Source organism: Chelon labrosus (genome assembly GCF_963514085.1).
Source record: "Chelon labrosus genome assembly, chromosome: 2".
Lineage (NCBI taxonomy): Eukaryota > Metazoa > Chordata > Actinopteri > Mugiliformes > Mugilidae > Chelon > Chelon labrosus.
This window is the reverse complement of record NC_140338.1, coordinates 17,882,205-17,898,395: the sequence shown is the minus strand read 5'-3', so window position 1 is coordinate 17,898,395 and position 16,191 is coordinate 17,882,205. Positions and strand designations below refer to the sequence as shown.

The 16,191-nt window shown below is 41.5% G+C and overlaps 2 protein-coding genes across 3 annotated transcripts; both read left to right on the top strand.

The window, feature by feature from the left end:
* Positions 1-18: 18 nt before the first annotated feature.
* sgms2a (sphingomyelin synthase 2a) lies at positions 19-9,100 on the top strand. 2 transcript variants are annotated; one of them, XM_084564959.1, is made up of 6 exons: positions 19-327; positions 4,839-5,346; positions 6,351-6,468; positions 6,900-7,053; positions 7,338-7,504; positions 8,345-9,100. In XM_084564959.1, the coding sequence occupies exons 2-6, from the start codon at positions 4,895-4,897 to the stop codon at positions 8,528-8,530; spliced, it is 1,077 nt and encodes a 358-aa protein (XP_084421085.1). In that variant the 5' UTR covers positions 19-327; positions 4,839-4,894; the 3' UTR covers positions 8,531-9,100. The 2 variants fall into 2 exon arrangements, with proteins under 2 accessions (XP_084421085.1, XP_084421084.1); XM_084564958.1 differs by having other exon boundaries at positions 4,836-5,346.
* Positions 9,101-10,024: 924 nt separating this feature from the next.
* cyp2u1 (cytochrome P450, family 2, subfamily U, polypeptide 1) lies at positions 10,025-15,666 on the top strand. Its single transcript, XM_084564826.1, has 5 exons — positions 10,025-10,683; positions 12,232-12,882; positions 13,422-13,583; positions 14,208-14,375; positions 14,518-15,666. The coding sequence occupies exons 1-5, from the start codon at positions 10,251-10,253 to the stop codon at positions 14,742-14,744; spliced, it is 1,641 nt and encodes a 546-aa protein (XP_084420952.1). The 5' UTR covers positions 10,025-10,250; the 3' UTR covers positions 14,745-15,666.
* Positions 15,667-16,191: the final 525 nt, after the last annotated feature.

The window sequence follows — 16,191 nt, the reverse complement described above, 5'->3', positions numbered from 1 at the left end:
CGTAGTTGCTGGCCTAAAATTAAAGCACCGCAACTCCAACTCCAAATAACCCCGTTAAAGATGGGAGGAGCGCAGAGCACCGCTTTTAAATGAGCACATAAAGCGTGTGCTGATTAGAGGGATCTGGATTAAAGGGGATGCGAGGAGGCAGGAGGCTGGATACAGTGTGAGAGGCACCAGGGAGGAGCGCTCCCTCAAAAGCGAGCGGCACAGTCGTGCGTTGTAGCAGTCGAGCCTGAGAGGAGCAGCGGCCAGACAGGGCGCAGCATCGCTGATTTGAGGAGCTGCAACTACAGTGAGAGCTGCTAGGAGGCCCGAGCGAGGCAGGTAGGATGCTACAAACAGTGCAACATGTGAATTTGACTGCAGTGTCTTCTCATCGACATGCTGGGCTGCAGGTTTTAATGATGGCACTGATATGTGATGTTTCATGGCAGGGTTTAGACATTCAACTTTTCATCAGTTTTTCTTACAGGTGCATAAATATGCCTGCTATGGATACGAATGTTTGCATAAATAATTGAGGATGTTTATGCGTGAGCGTAAAAGACCACGTGTTGATGGTATGATGAGAAAAAAAAAAAAAAAAGCATCAGGTGACACAGATAATACACAAGTTGTCACATTGCGATTTAAAAACAGCAGCCTCTACCTGGAATATTAGTGGGCTACATAGTCTGTGCATGACCGTGACTCATATGTATCCTGCTTTAATTCAATTTTAATAATTCAGTTCCCAGCAGCAATAGCTTTGACTGAAACTAGAGGGCTTAATTACAGGACATCCAATGACCTGTTGCCCCACCCAGGAGCCACATGGGAAACCTAGTGTTTAACGCTGTGTGTGGGGCCACTGTGCTACACCCCAAAAGTAAACTTCAAAACCTTCTGTGCCACACATCACATGTGACAGGCCTGTAATATACGAGAGGCGAGGGAGACACCCAATTCCTGAACCTGACATTACCGCCGGCATCCACCCCACATGTGGTTACAGAGTCCAGAAAAGTAGGGCTGGGTCTGTTCACAGCGAGGCTATTTTTGCTCTCACTCTGTGGAATAGCTTGTCCTTTTGGATACACAACGAGTGTCACTTGTTTTGTCAGTGAATAATGTACATTTCCATGTTTTGGTGAGCAGCACTGGATGTTGGTGTTGAACAGCAGCTGTGGGATCCAGCATGGAGGACATGAACATAGTGTTAAAACCCAATATTTGCTCTCTCATGACATGTTTAGTAAGTGAATGACCGATTACACTGCTGCTGCTAACATCATTGTCAGCTAATGTTTTCATTACCACTACTGCTATTGCTGCTACTACAAACCACTGAACAAAAGTAACACGTAGGCCTATACTAGACTATCTCAGGCCCTATCCTGAAGTAGAGGTGATGTAAAATAAATGAATCGTTCTTAAGTACATTTCTAAGGTACTTATATTTCACTTGAGGGTTTGTATTCTACTCTACTTTCTACTTCATCTCCACAGAATTTTAGAGGGAAAATATAGTACTTTTAACTCCACTACATTAATGTGACAGCTGTTATTACCAAAAGGAGTGAAATCAGCTACAAGATATAAATGCTGCTTTCATGTCAATGCATCAGTACCATAACATATCAAACATTAAACACTGACAAGAGGCTTGTTTTATGGTGTGTAATTTTATATTTCCCTATAATATTTACTTTATTTTTTAAGTGAGGTTATATATAGGAATGTAGGACTTTTTATTTATTTATTTTTTTTTTTCAAAATAGCCACCCTGCAAACTTGTGCTTAAGGAAAAGGTCTGTGTAACTCTTTTCCCGCTGGTTCTTATGACTGCACTTTACTTACTTATTTGCTAATTTATGCTGTTTATGTTCTAAGATATTTCAGAGGACAGCACTGTTTTCTTTTCGCCCTGTTATAGTTAGACATGATCAGATATGAAACGGCTAAATAATTAGACATTTGTATGTAGTTTGTTACTTTGCGCATTGCAGTTTTACAGACACCACACACAATGTGCTCCTATAAAGCATTGCATTGATTTCAGTTGAACTTTTTTGCGATGAAAAGCTGAGGAAGCCGGAGCACCCGGAGAGAACCCACGCAGACACAGGGAAAACATGCAGACTCCACACAGAGAGGCCCCAGTCGGCCTGGATTTGAACACGTGGTGGTTAGCACTGATGCCTCATAGCAAGAACGTTACGGGTTTGAATCCTGCATGGGTTCTCTCCAGGTACTCCGGTTTCCTCCCACTGTCCAAAGACATGCTTGTTCTGGTGATTCTAAATTGGCGGTAGGTGTGCATGTGAGTGTGAGTGTTTGTCTGTCTCTCTGTGTTGGCCCTGCGATAGGTACGACCTGTCCAGGGTGTACCCCGCCTCTCGCCTGATGGCAGCTGGGATAGGCTCCGGCCCCCCTGCGACCCTTCACAGGACGATCGGTTACAGAAGATGAATGAATGAATGACTGCATCAGTATCAACATTCCAATTAGACAATAATAAACCTTCAGCATTTTTCTGCAGGAATACTACTATATTTACTTATAACATTTATCTGCTTCTCAGTCAGCTTCTGGTATTTCTTACTTGCAATGAAGTATTTTTTCTCAGAGTCTGTAGTATCGCAAATTCTGCTTTTACCTCTGTCACTGCTGATACACAAAGTAAAAATGATAATGACTAGTCCTTCTAACAGCACATTGAAGGCAGTCTTTTATCATGTAGATATTATATTTTGTCACAATGTAGTGTAAGCTTGTGTCAGGTATTTCAGTGATTTTGTATAACATTTTGATCATCTGCTATAATGTTAAACTGTTACCAAAATATCCTGTTCTGCTGAACATGGAGATCCTTGGCTTGTGTTAGAGCACGTACATAAAGTCAGCTCATATTTTGTTTTGTGGTCTCATCAGTTCCTAGAGGGCAGGGCCACCTCTGGTTGGACTTATTTTTAACCCTCCCTTTGATGGAGACAATCCACATGATGCAAAGAGGAAAATGACTGGACAGCAGCAGCAGCATGTTATTATGAAGGCCCCAAAATGGAGTCAAACCCCTGGTTCCCCTTGGAGTAAAATACAGGCTTCAAGGCAACTGGTTGGGTCCTCTGGAAATAGCCTGGGTGAGCGGAGGCAGCCAAGTTATCCAGCAGTGCCTGTGACTGTGAGGAATAGTTCTTTTCTGCCAGTTTTCCATCACCGCCCCTGTAGAGGGTTTGGTGCTCTGGTTGGTGGGAAAATATTGTGTAGTGTACACTGGGGAGGGGGGGACTGGAAAATGAGTTTAATGGAGACACTCTGCTCACCTCCCATGTGCAGTACATATAGTGAAAGCCCATATTGAACTCTGTAAAAAGAATGCCACACTAATGCACCACAGAGTATGCGCAAACACATCAAGACAGGATTAGTGTTGTGCTTTTTCAACAGTTCAGGACAGCAAACTGTAAGATGAAATTCAGCTCATAGAGACATAGTAAGAACAATATCTTTATGTTTATTCCTTATAAAAGCATACTGACTAACTATGCCAGTGTTTACCTTCTAGTTGTCGGCTGAATAGTAGTTGGTGAACGTAAAGGAACTGTTTCATTTTGACACCAGAGACTGATTTATTTACAGAGTTGATGTAAAGTCTATGGTCGACCAGTCGGCTACTTAAGTGTCCCTGACATATAAGATCTTGACTTGCAGTGAAACTAACCACAGAGATGTAACATAATCTCACTAATAACATAAGGAAGACAACGTTGTAATTGGCTTATACTGTTTGTTTGCTCATGTTGATTGTATTTGCCCTCTTGGTCAGTATTAACATACCTTACGGAGCTATAAATCTTGTCAAACTTTATGCTCTGTTGCCATCTATCTTTTGCCTGACAGAGACCGAATCTATTATGGGTTAGTCGGAGGGCATTCTACTCTAATCTTGTCTCCGCTGTAATAATATTTTCCCAAAAATTGATTTTGAAGAAACTGATCCTTTCAGCAGCTCTCTTGTATCTAGCCATATGCGCTGCCTCTTTCCCATCGTTCACCCTGCTCCTATAGTACGGTTTCTGCCTCCAAGTAAACACTGCATTCTGTATGCATCCCAGGCGGCATTTACTGTGATGCATTTCAGGGCTTATGGCAACTTCCTCTGATCCATTAAGGGGGCCGTTAAACTGACTGTACGCCTTTTAGACGTGAAACTGAAAGAAAATGGTCATGGCTACGGCGCGCTCTCAAGTCATTAACAGAAGACTGCTCGGCAACAAATATTTCCCCGAGCTCGTCTGCAGTTATGTTAGACTTCAGGGTGTCGTTAAGAACTCTAGTTACAAACAACGGTTTGACAGATACAGGACATGTATTTAAAGGTGATGTTTCAGCAGCTACTGAGGTCGGCTAAAGTGATTTGACTAGCAGCCTGTTGAGGACGGTGCTTTTAAAAACAAAGCAGTGTTACGGAAAGGCTTTGGAACTCCTAAAATAAGAGTCTCTGGACGTACAAACAGAAAACTGTCTGAGTGGTTCTGGTAGATTTCTAAAGAAAGGAAACTCACAGCATCTAGAATAGCTGAGTACTATAAAGATAAAAATAGCTTTTCAGTCTAAAATGGGTATTTGTGACAATGGAATCAATAAGACCTCCATCTTTCACCAGGCGTATCCCTGAAATAAGGAAGTGTCAAGCCAAGCTTTTCTCCTCTCTATTTCTCATCGTGGTGATTTAACATTCTCAAAGCAGCCGGTCGTGTTTTTCCACCAAGTGCCAAAAAAAAAAAAAAACAGTTGTGTGCATGTTCTTTCCAAACCAAAGAGTTTCAGCTTTTTGTTTTCTTCTCTAGCAGCTAGAAAAGCCTCCACCCAGAGGAGCAGAGCCTGTGGATGGACATTGCTGGCACCCATGGCATCACAGGAGCTTGTGGATGCGAGAGACTCTTCCGCCGAAAACCTGAAGCCAGTAATGGAGGGCGGTGTTGTGCCCAGCGGCGGTAAAACGTGCCCTGTCCACGCGGCTGGCGGCGGAGAGGATACCAAGAGGGGCTTTCGGAAAGGCATAAGCAGGCATAATGACTACGTGAAGATCTCTGTGCTGGAGTCCAAGGTCAACCGTCTGCCCATGGAGTGGTGGAAGACGGCCATTGCTTTCTTTTACGCTGTTTTCAACCTGGTCCTGACAACGGTCGTCATCACAATCGTCCACGAGCGGGTCCCACCCAAAGAAACCAGCCCGCCCCTGCCGGATAAGTTTTTTGACTATATTGACAGGGTGAAGTGGGCATTCACAGTAACAGAGATCAATGGCATGGTGCTGCTAGCCATTTGGTTGATCCAGCTGTTCTTCTTTAGATACAAGTAAGAACCTTTTGTACTCGATATTGCGTATGGATTTATCTCTGTTTGAAGGATAGGTGTTGTGACATTCCTTATTTTTGACTTTGCGCCAGTAAGAGAAATACAGAAAAGGGAAATTTGAAGGAGAAAAAGTTGCTGAAGCTATTTGACGACATGTTGTTCACATTGAGCACGATCATCACCAGTGCCTCAGCAGTCTCTTTATCACAGACGTTGTTAAAGGCAGTGAATTGGCATGATTGTACTCCTGAGGTATAGGAGAAGAATTACATAATCAAAAGACGATAAGGTCACCACTGTTACATCATCTAATAGCAGGGTTCTGCCTCATCATCAGCACCCTCTTTGTTGACTCTGAAATACAGAATTTAAAAAATGAATGTGGAACGATGGGAGAAAAATGAAGTTCACCGCAGAGTAACTCGATGAAGCTACTATATTTGCAGAACTTACTGTTGTGTGTGTTTGTAGCTGAAGCATCTTCAGTGGTCTGCATGTCCTTACCGATTACCCAGGAAGTCCATTATGCAAGAGGCCGCCGTCTGTGATGAAATTAAGTTCCCCTTCTGTTCAACGTGCAGTTTAAAAATAAGTTGTTGCTGTTTGCAGCGAAACAAGTTTTCCACATTGAGCCGTGTGCATGCATGAATTAAGATCATGTAACTCTTTGTGAATTGAAACATTAAAATCACAAGTTACACCGTTAAAACTGTTGCATAATATAAAAGGAGATTGTCATTGTGTAATCTGGTTAACTAACTCTACTGAATTTAACTTTCAGAGGAAGAACCTTTAAATTGGACAATTTGTTGACCAGTCCCACTGAACAAAAGTTTCACCATTCACCGGCATTTATTAGGAATTAAGCCTTTTTATATCTGAAGTATGTTAATAACAACAATAAACTGACATTGTTTAAGTCATTTAAGATGAACTGCATTGTCAAAAGACTGAAAGACAAATCCCTCCATGGTTACATGCACATTTACATTTTCCTTTTGCAGGTCAATCGCATGCAGACGGTTCTTCTTCCTCATCGGCACCCTGTACTTGTACCGCTGTGTCACCATGTACATCACCACCTTGCCTGTACCTGGCATGCACATGACCTGCGCTCCTAAGGTGAGTGGCATGCCAACATCAGAGAGAGCATTTTACTCTCAGCCGTACACTCCGGCGCCATTTCTGGGACTTGTTTTGCACAGCTGCGCACAAGAAAGAAAAAAAAAAAGACATTTTAGCTTTTACTGCCTCAGGACACCAACTATATTGAGGTGCATCAGTGTCTGATCAAAAACATGGGCTCCTAGCAATTGTTTGCTGAGATTGGATAGTTTAGTAGGTGTTTTTCCCCCAAAATTTAAACTAAAAATTTTAGTTGCATCACTTGAAAATGAAAATAATTCACTTTTGAACTGTTGGACCGTCAAAACAATTTCAAGTGATTATGTTTGATGTGATTGCACAAAGTTATTAGAAAAATTAATGTATAAAAAAAAAATAGTCTGCAGCCTTCAGGCTCCTTCTGATCCGGTGTTTATCTCATTCGCCAGCTTCACGAAGACTCCCAGGCAAAGATTCAGCGAATTCTACGGCTCATTTCAGGCGGAGGGCTCTCCATCACAAACTCCCATCTCTTGTGTGGAGACTTCCTCTACAGCGGACACACTGTAATGCTCACCCTCACCTATCTGTTCATTAAGGAGTGTGAGTACTCGAAGCAGTGTTTGCTTGTTTACTTGAGCGGGAGTAATTTATGGAATTTGTCACAAACAATGTATGAATTATATTGTGTGTTTCCATTCTAGGCGATAGTGGGATACAAACAGACATGTGCCGCTTTACGACCACTTTTCTATTTACATTCAAACATTCACTACCACTAAGATTTCGTGTTTCATTTCAGTGAAATCCCACACAGATGAAGAAGAACGAACAGCAAATCTTTCATAAATGTTGACTCTCTCGTCTTTCCTTCCCTCCCCCTCAAGACTCGCCGCGGTCGTTTTGGTGGTACCACCTCATGTGCTGGCTGCTGAGCGCCGTGGGTGTGGTGTGCATCTTGGTGGCACACGAGCACTACAGTGTGGACGTGGTCGTGGCCTACTTCATCACCTCCCGCCTGTTCTGGTGGTACCACACCATGGCCAACTTACAGGTCTGAACACCCGAGCCGAACGCTGGCTGGATGTTGTGCGTAGCGTGTGTGCTGGCGAATGAGAGCGTGCAGAGCTGAAGGCTGGCCTCTCATTGAACCTTGTTATATATGAGTTACTATGCATGGATGTCTGTACTGTCTGCCTGGTGATCTGTGTTCTGGGAGTTTACCTCAAGTGTAACAGTTTCGGGCCAAGACAAGAATTTATTACCATTTACGTTTAAAAGAAATGGTTTATATATTACATATTATTACACACTTAGGATGTATATTTTCAGACTGTGTTATAAATACTTGGATGTAATTCACCGTCATCAAAATGGTGAATGACCCCCTCTACTGGGCAGTTTTTAAACAGACAGTTTGCTTGTCATTGCGCCAGTGCTCGGTTATCTCTTGGGAAATTAAAACAATAATGACATGCTTGACATAATATTTTAACAAAGAAGAGCATTGCAGGGTTTTTCTACCTCTTAACAGTCTATTTAAAATAATTTAACTCTCAGATCTTAATAATAATACACAGTAGATCTTACATAGTTTGACTGTCAACAGTCATTTCCAGCTATTATGAGGCATTTTGAGAAATCAAACGGTTTCTTTTTCAAAGTTAGTGTTTCAAAACGCTTCTTAATAATACTACAGCTCAGACTATGACCCTAACTGTTGATTTGTTAAAAACTATTTGAGGTGCTTATCTGGTGTAAATTTTAAATGCTTACCCAACCCAAAAAAGCATCGCAGTAGTTACACACCTACAGCATGTGTATGTATATCCGCCTCTGTTCTGTTATAAACACACACACTTTCTCTAAAGGACAACTATTCTTCTCTTGACAGACTCTGAAATGCTCGCCCAATAACTACCTCACCAACACCTGGTGGAACCCACTGTTCAACTTCTTGGAGAGGAATGTGCAAACTGCGGTGCCGTGCTCGTACAGTTGGCCCATCACCTGGCCCCCGGCCTGCCTTAAGAACCCCTGCAAGAAGTACTCCATGGTACAGAGCACACGAGAGGAGTGATTTGACCCCGACGCCGCAGCAGTGTTGCTTGATAATCCGCCCATGTGTTCATTCTTGTCTTCGAGGCAGGAACGTTGATACCAAATGCATAGAAAAAGGATCCTCATATTGTCTCTGTTTTATTGCCACTGTGATTTATTTATGAAATAAAGTCCTGCAAGTTGTCTTTTTTTTATTTTTTTTTTTCGTAAACGATACTCGTATCTGCTCCTGAATTTCACACTTGAACGGACAATTTGTTGCGACACGCTCGCAGGTCTGTTGCAGTGTGCAGAAAAACTTTTTAGTTGTTGTACTTGCCTTCGCAGCTCTTCCATACAGTACGTTCTGATAGGGGTTTTCTTTGTATGTCGGTGTGCTGAAGTCACAAGGTGCCTTAGTGTGTTAAATGTCCGTAGGTGTACCAAAGCTGCCATTATGACTCTTATTGTATTTGTTTATTCTATGAGTTTTATTATTATTATTATTATTATTATTATTATTAATTTTGTATTCATTTTAGAAGCCTTGAGTGTCTATATCCCAGCTGTATCTCAACATTGTACTATCGTATTAAAATTTAACCATGCAGAGGTTCCACTGAGTTGCATTTATTACTTTAAATAATTCATAAAGGTATACCCCCCAAAAAGTAAATATGCTATAAACAGAAGTTATAATGAAAATATAATCAAAATTACTGTAGAATTTTAGTGCCAAGTACAACTTTATATTATATACTGTGCTCAAATTTGAAATTAAATCTGCTGTATCTGGATCTAATAATTAACATGGAAAAATTCTAGTGTGTCTAGTTCAAACAATATGCATATTTTAATGTTCATAGTCACTTATATATTAGCAAATAAAATAAAAAAGAATAATAATAAAATAAAAGAAGGAAGCATAAGGGATTCATTTGTAGATATGCATGAAAATCATAAAATACAGTCTTGCATATGAAGAGAAAACACTGCAGTAAACAATAGAGCCCGCATTCTGTTATTAGAATAAAGACTTTCTTGTACCAGTGCCTGGTTTACATAAAATGGACTGTTTATTTCCAGGAGGACTGCAGTTATAAATGTTAGTATGGGAATTTAAAAAAAAAAAGGGGGATCTTCAGCAGATATAAATGTATATCATAAACCATCGGTCCTGTAATCCATGAGGACAATTTTTATTATTATTATTATGTATGTTATGTGCAAATTCAGAGGCAAAAGAAGGCAAACTTTATGGAAAAGTGTGTAGCCTTGTTGTAGTGTGTAGCCTTGTTGTAAGACCATCTGGTGGTGGATCATGCATTAAAGATTACTGTTGCGTACCACTGTAAATCATTAGCGTATTTTGCATTGGCAATTAAATCTATTTCAACCGGATGTTCAACCGGAAAGACATTCCCAATGTAATTTCGCCTAAAATGTACATTGTAGCAAATAGCAAACCGTGGTGCAGCCTGTAAAACTAATCTAAGGGCTAAAAAAATCTCTTTACGCAACAGTGTCTGAGCCAACCAATCACAGCAGACCGCAGCTCTGTCAGCCAATAGGGAAGCCAGTAACGGTACAACGTTGACTTTCACGTTTGCCAGTCACAACAACACAGGAAGAGCCAGAGCTGGTGGCATAAATAAGGTTAAATAGCAGCGGCGTCGCGTTAGCGTGTTACAATGTAGACCTAGAAATGTACCGCCAGTGTTGTCAGCTCGCTCGGTTCAGTTTCTTTTAACTCTGACGCCATGGTTCTGCTGTCATGGCTGGGACACCTGAGCAGCTCCTTACTATCACATGCAAACGTCGTAACTGTAGCAGTTTTCTTTCTCGTGTACTATTTACTTGTTTTTTACCAGAAACAGCGGGACCTACGGTATAAAAATATCCCCCCAGGTCCGAAGCCATGGCCGGTGGTCGGAAACTTCGGCGGCTTTCTCGTCCCCTCTTTCCTGCAGAGGAGGTTTGGACAGCGGACAGACCGGAGGGAGGTAAACGCCATGGATGTCTTGGCAGAACTGGCAAAGGTCTACGGTAACGTGTTCAGCCTCTTTGTAGGGAGTCAGCTGATCGTCGTGCTGGATGGCTTTGAGGCGGTTAAGGACGCCCTGTCCAACCACCCTGAGGTGTTCTCCGACAGACCGGATGTCCCCTCGATCACCATACTGACCAAGCGCAAAGGTAAGGACGCTGCGCACTGTTAAAGGTTCAGGAGGTTCATAACTAAAAGTCTGATCTGAATCCTTGCTCTTAACAAAATGCTAGGGGAAAAAAAAAAATGCTAAAAACCACACAAACTTTTTATTTCAATCAATCAATCAATAATTTTATTGCCATATCAACACAGTTGATTGGAATTTGTCTTGGTGCCATTCCAGTTAAAAAGGCAATACATACATACACAGAACATACAGTACATAAAAACAATCACATAGACAATCATTCAAACCAATAAAAAGCTGTAAAATTTAAAACTTGTGCTATTTCAACTTCCCAATAAAGTGTCTTGTGCAGTTCAGTATAAAGTGCATTTAAAAGAGGTCATTTAGGAGCATTAAGGAGCCTAATAGTGGCAGGGTAGGTACTATTACAGAAACGGGATGTTTTACCCCTAAGGCTTTGGACTCTCCTACCAGAGGGCAGTAGTTTGAAGAGGTACCTGGCAGGGCGGGAGGGGTCATCCAGTACTTTCCGGGCTTTATGGCTGGCCCGAGTGGCGTAGATAGAAGCTACAGATGGGACTGCATGTCCAATGATTTTGGATGCAGAACGCACCACCTTCTCCAACTGCTTCTGATAATTTAGTTAATTTATATGTAATTATTCAGTTATTCAAATATTTATTTAATTTATTCAAACAATATAGAAGTTTGAGTCAGAAATAAAAAAAAGTCAGAATTCTAGGATTAAATTAAGAATTCAAGGGGAAAAAAATGTCAGAATAAAATAATAAGCCACAGCCTAATTTATTTATTTTTTTTTTAACATCAGCCCTAATCCTCTTTCATACATTTACAAGTTAACCTGTGAAACCTCAAATTGTGCACCGTCTGTGCTGTTTCTTCCACGCGCCCATCAAATTCAGTGGATGTCATTCAGTATTACTTTCCTTAGTAATAGTTTATATAGTCTATGATAATGTAGTTTTAACTTTCAAATGGGGACATTTTTAGTAGGAATCTGATGTTATGAAGTAGTCTCTCTTTGAATTTGTGGAAGTGTACCCTATGGTTGTCATGTGATTATTCTGGTGGTTGCTTCTCATATGTACTGGCGCCTACTGAGTAATCTAACCCAGTGCGGTGGAACGTTCTCATGTTTTCATAACTCTGTTCGTTTTACAGATGCGCCTGCCAACTGATGATAACCTGTAGCTCCCTGACAAACAAAATCCTGCAGCCAAGCTACACAGTTAACAGCGTGATCGATAGAAAAAACAAATACATTCAGTACTGCAGAAACTCCCCTTGTTATACTTTGCAAAGATAAAGTTGAGTGGGTTCAAGGACAAAATATGTATTTTTTTGCATTGTGAGGAGTAATATTACACAATAATGGAACTACACAAGTGGGTCACTGACAAGTCAAAGTGTGTGTCTATGCTCATGTTACAGTTTAACAAGTTAAACGGAGACAAGGTCGAGGGGGGGAAAAAAAACTAAGCACACCTCGTTGAGGTTAATGATCTGAGCCGTAAACTGTTCCTTTTCTTGCTTCACTGAACTTCAGGGATAGTCTTTGCACCTTACGGGCCAGTATGGAGACAGCAACGCAAGTTCTGCCACACCACGCTGCGAAGCTTTGGCCTGGGGAAGCTGAGTCTGGAGCCGTGCATCCAGCAAGGCCTGGCTACCGTCAAGGCGGAGCTGCGGCGGCTGAACCGAGAGCGCGGTGGCGCCGGCGTGGATCTGAGCCCGCTCATCAGCAACGCCGTGTCGAACGTCATCTGCTCCATGATCCTGGGCCAGCGCTTCCATCACGAGGACCGCGAGTTCCGCGCCATGCTGGACCTGATGACCCGCGGACTGGAGATCTGTGTCAACAGCCCCGCGGTGCTCATCAACATCTTTCCCCTGCTCTACTATTTGCCCTGCGGCGTTTTCAAGGAGCTGCGGCAGGTGGAAAGAGACATCACAGTGTTTCTGAAGAGGATCATTCAGAAGCACCGTGAAACATTAGATCCGGAAAACCCAAGGGATCTTTTAGACATGTACTTGATGGAGATGCTGGCCCAGCAAGCTGCTGGGGAAGAGGACAGCACCTTTACAGAAGATTATCTCTTTTATATCATAGGAGATCTCTTCATTGCCGGCACTGACACCACCGCTAATTCAGTGTTATGGACTATGCTCTATATGGCCTTACATCCTGATGTCCAAGGTAACACTAGCAACGGTCCAGTCAGTGTATCATTTGCAGACTGCTTACATTCACTTTAGAAATCTAATCACTTCTGGAGATAACCTTTGAAAATTGACCTCCAGTGGAGTGGTGTGGACTTCAGGGAGCATCGGCTATGGTAACTGATATCTGCTGATATGATTCATGATAAAATGATTAGCAGTTACCTCTTTTTATTGGGCAATAACGAGAGCTCCCATGGCAGGTTTCCAATGATAACCGAAAGAAACACTGTAGAGAAATTCAGTTTTTTAAATCCTCAAGGTTTACATAAATGCATCTTTTTACCAGGAAAGGAGGAATTGAAAATATGCAGCTCAAACACTTCCTGCTTTTACAAACAACACGTCTTCCTCGGTCATCCATTTAACCACTTCTCCATCTGTTTTCAAACCACATCGTTTCGATTATCAAAATTGTTTTCATTGGCTTAAATTGCACTTAACCTTTGCCGATGTGGTGAGATGAGAACTCCATTGATCACTGCTTTTGCTTCTCTCCCGCTGTTTGGTTTTAAGACAAGGTCCAGGCAGAGATCGACGAAGTGGTGGGCAGACAGCGGGTCCCGTCTCTGACTGACAAAGGAAGCTTGCCTTTTACCGAGGCCACCATCATGGAGGTGCAGCGGCTGACCGTGGTGGTGCCACTGAGCATTCCTCACATGGCCTCAGAGACGACAGGTAAATGAAAAACAAGGTCTGAACGTGTGAATGGCAGGGTCGTAGCTGAAGTGGACAAAGACGTGAGGCAAGCAATGACTTGACGTTCCACAGACCCACGTGGAGAAGTCGCCCTTTGAGACTGTTCATTTTCAGAACCATTGTTTAGCAGCTGATGAACCGTCTGATGTTTGTTATGCATCTGTCGCAGCATAACAAATCATGTAGTAGTAGTGCGCCAAAGAGGAAGCACAGCAATGGGCAATGTGAGCGGTTTTGAAAGCTAGCAGCTGGCTACGTAATTAGCATGTAGGCAGGCTTTTTAAGTAACATCTGTGCATATGAAGGCAAACCTGCAGCTGTGGGCGCTACTTCATCACAGGACCCTGATTGTTCCCCACCTCTGTGGAGCAGTGGCAAATGCGTAGCTTGAAGGCTGGCGAGGTGAATGTTTGCATGCATCTCATAAATGTTGCAAAAATCCATCTACTTTTGCAGGTTCCTCAAACTGAGGAGCTCCTGATGTTTGGTGAAACCCTTGTTTTCATTAAAGATTTGTTATCATTTCCCAAGCAGGTCATTTGCTAATGTGATGGTCTTATAAAATGATCTTTCACATCTTTTTATTATTTTTTTTTTTTTCAGAGTTTAGGGGCTACACTATTCCTAAGGGAACTGTTATTTTCCCCAACCTGTGGTCTGTTCATCGAGATCCCACTGTGTGGGACGATGCAGACAGTTTCAACCCGTTGCGCTTCTTGGATGATGAGGGAAAGTTGCTCAGGAAGGAACACTTCATACCATTTGGGATAGGTACGGCTTTACTTTACTCATGTGTCTGTAAAGGTTCCCAGTCATCAAGGTCATGGTATATACTTGATCAAACACTAATCTATAAATTTATTTAATATTATGCACCAAGATCTAACAGTTTCCCCCCCTCGGTGTCCCTCAGGTCGCAGGGTGTGCATGGGTGAACAGCTGGCAAAGATGGAGCTGTTCCTGACCGTCACCGGCTTACTGCAGGCCTTCAGATTCAGGCTCCCAGAGGGAAAGCCTCCTCCTTCCCTGCGAGGACGCTTCGGCCTGACACTAGCACCCTGCCCGTACACTGTGTGCGTGAGCGCTCGCGGTTATAACTTTGAGACAGATGATCTGTGCCTGGATGAGAAGGGACTCTAAAATTGCTGGCCGAGGTCTCCCGGAGAGACTCAGCATTATCTGGTCAGCATTTAGATGTATTTTTTTGACCAGAGTTGCTCTTTTAATGACTGAAATCTTCTGGGATATTTTGCTATTTTATAAATTATTTTCTTAATTATTCAAGAAACTGAATCAAGAATTTGAAACTCATGTCAGTAATGTCTGTGAAGGTTCTCAGTCATCCTGGTCATGGTGTATCCAGTTAGCTGCACCAGTTTCTGGTCAAGCAAGTCAAGCAAGTTTCTGATGAATTACCCACAGAGTTTCCTATTTTAACCACAAACTTCCCACCAGTCCCCTAGAATTGAAGAAGTTACTCGGATGAGTGGTGAAAACTCTGCAAGTCCTGTTGCCTTTTTTTAAATGCTTTTTGGATATATCATGTCAGTAATATATGGCAGTGTGTGTAGATTGTCTTGAATGTTTGGATTGACTGTATAGCAGTACATATTAGTACACATTAGCAGATGTAATTATGTAATGAAAGATTCTATTTTTATGCTCAAGAGTTTAAAAACATAATGCCTTACAGACTTGATGTAATGAGTTTTTAACCTATTAATACAAACTAATAAATACATATTCTTATCTTGAGTTGTCAATGTATATTTTTGTACTGTTCTTCAAGTTTTTGCTTGAAATAATTAACTTTTTTTAGGATTGGATTATTGCAGCTTTGTGGAGAAATCTGTGTCTCAATGCATTAAACCTCATTACGGACACAAATGTACTGTATCAGTATCTAAGAAATATGTCTGTCACTGATAAAGAATGGTTGTTGTGCTTTCAGAACAAATGTGGTGAGAAACTGAAGCCTTAAATATCGCAGTTAAAATCATACTGTCAAGAAAAACACACACCTCAGAGTGCAGTATTGTGGTCTACCAGCAGGGGCAGTGTACACTGCTTTTTGAAAAACAAATGATTGTGTTGACAAAGAGTAATTTAAATGTTAACAGGATGACACATTCAAAAATAAACTTAGTTTGCTATATGGTTATATGTTCATTTTTGGCGTGAAGCTATCAAAAGTAAGCAATGTCACAGTCGGTCAGTGTCTCAAACATATTAGATGAGGGATAGATGAACCTTTCTGGAGTTTTTTTTTTTTTCTCCATTTATTGTTTAATCAAATGTCAGTAAATAAATTTATATGCCTTGGAAATGCAGCCAAATAATATTAAAATAATTGTAAAAATTACATAAGTAGCAATTAATAAATAAAAAAGACATCTGAAAGTAAATAAATGCAGAAGTACATAGAAGCAGTTTGTCACATTTTATTAATTAACACCTACATTCATTTTTGTTTTTATTTTTGGTTCATTAATGGGATGTAAATTATGTTTTTTATTAGACTGTAGAAGAAAAGATGAGCGACATGTCTCGACTTCCTCCCATTGGTCAAGAGAGGCTAGCACAGTTT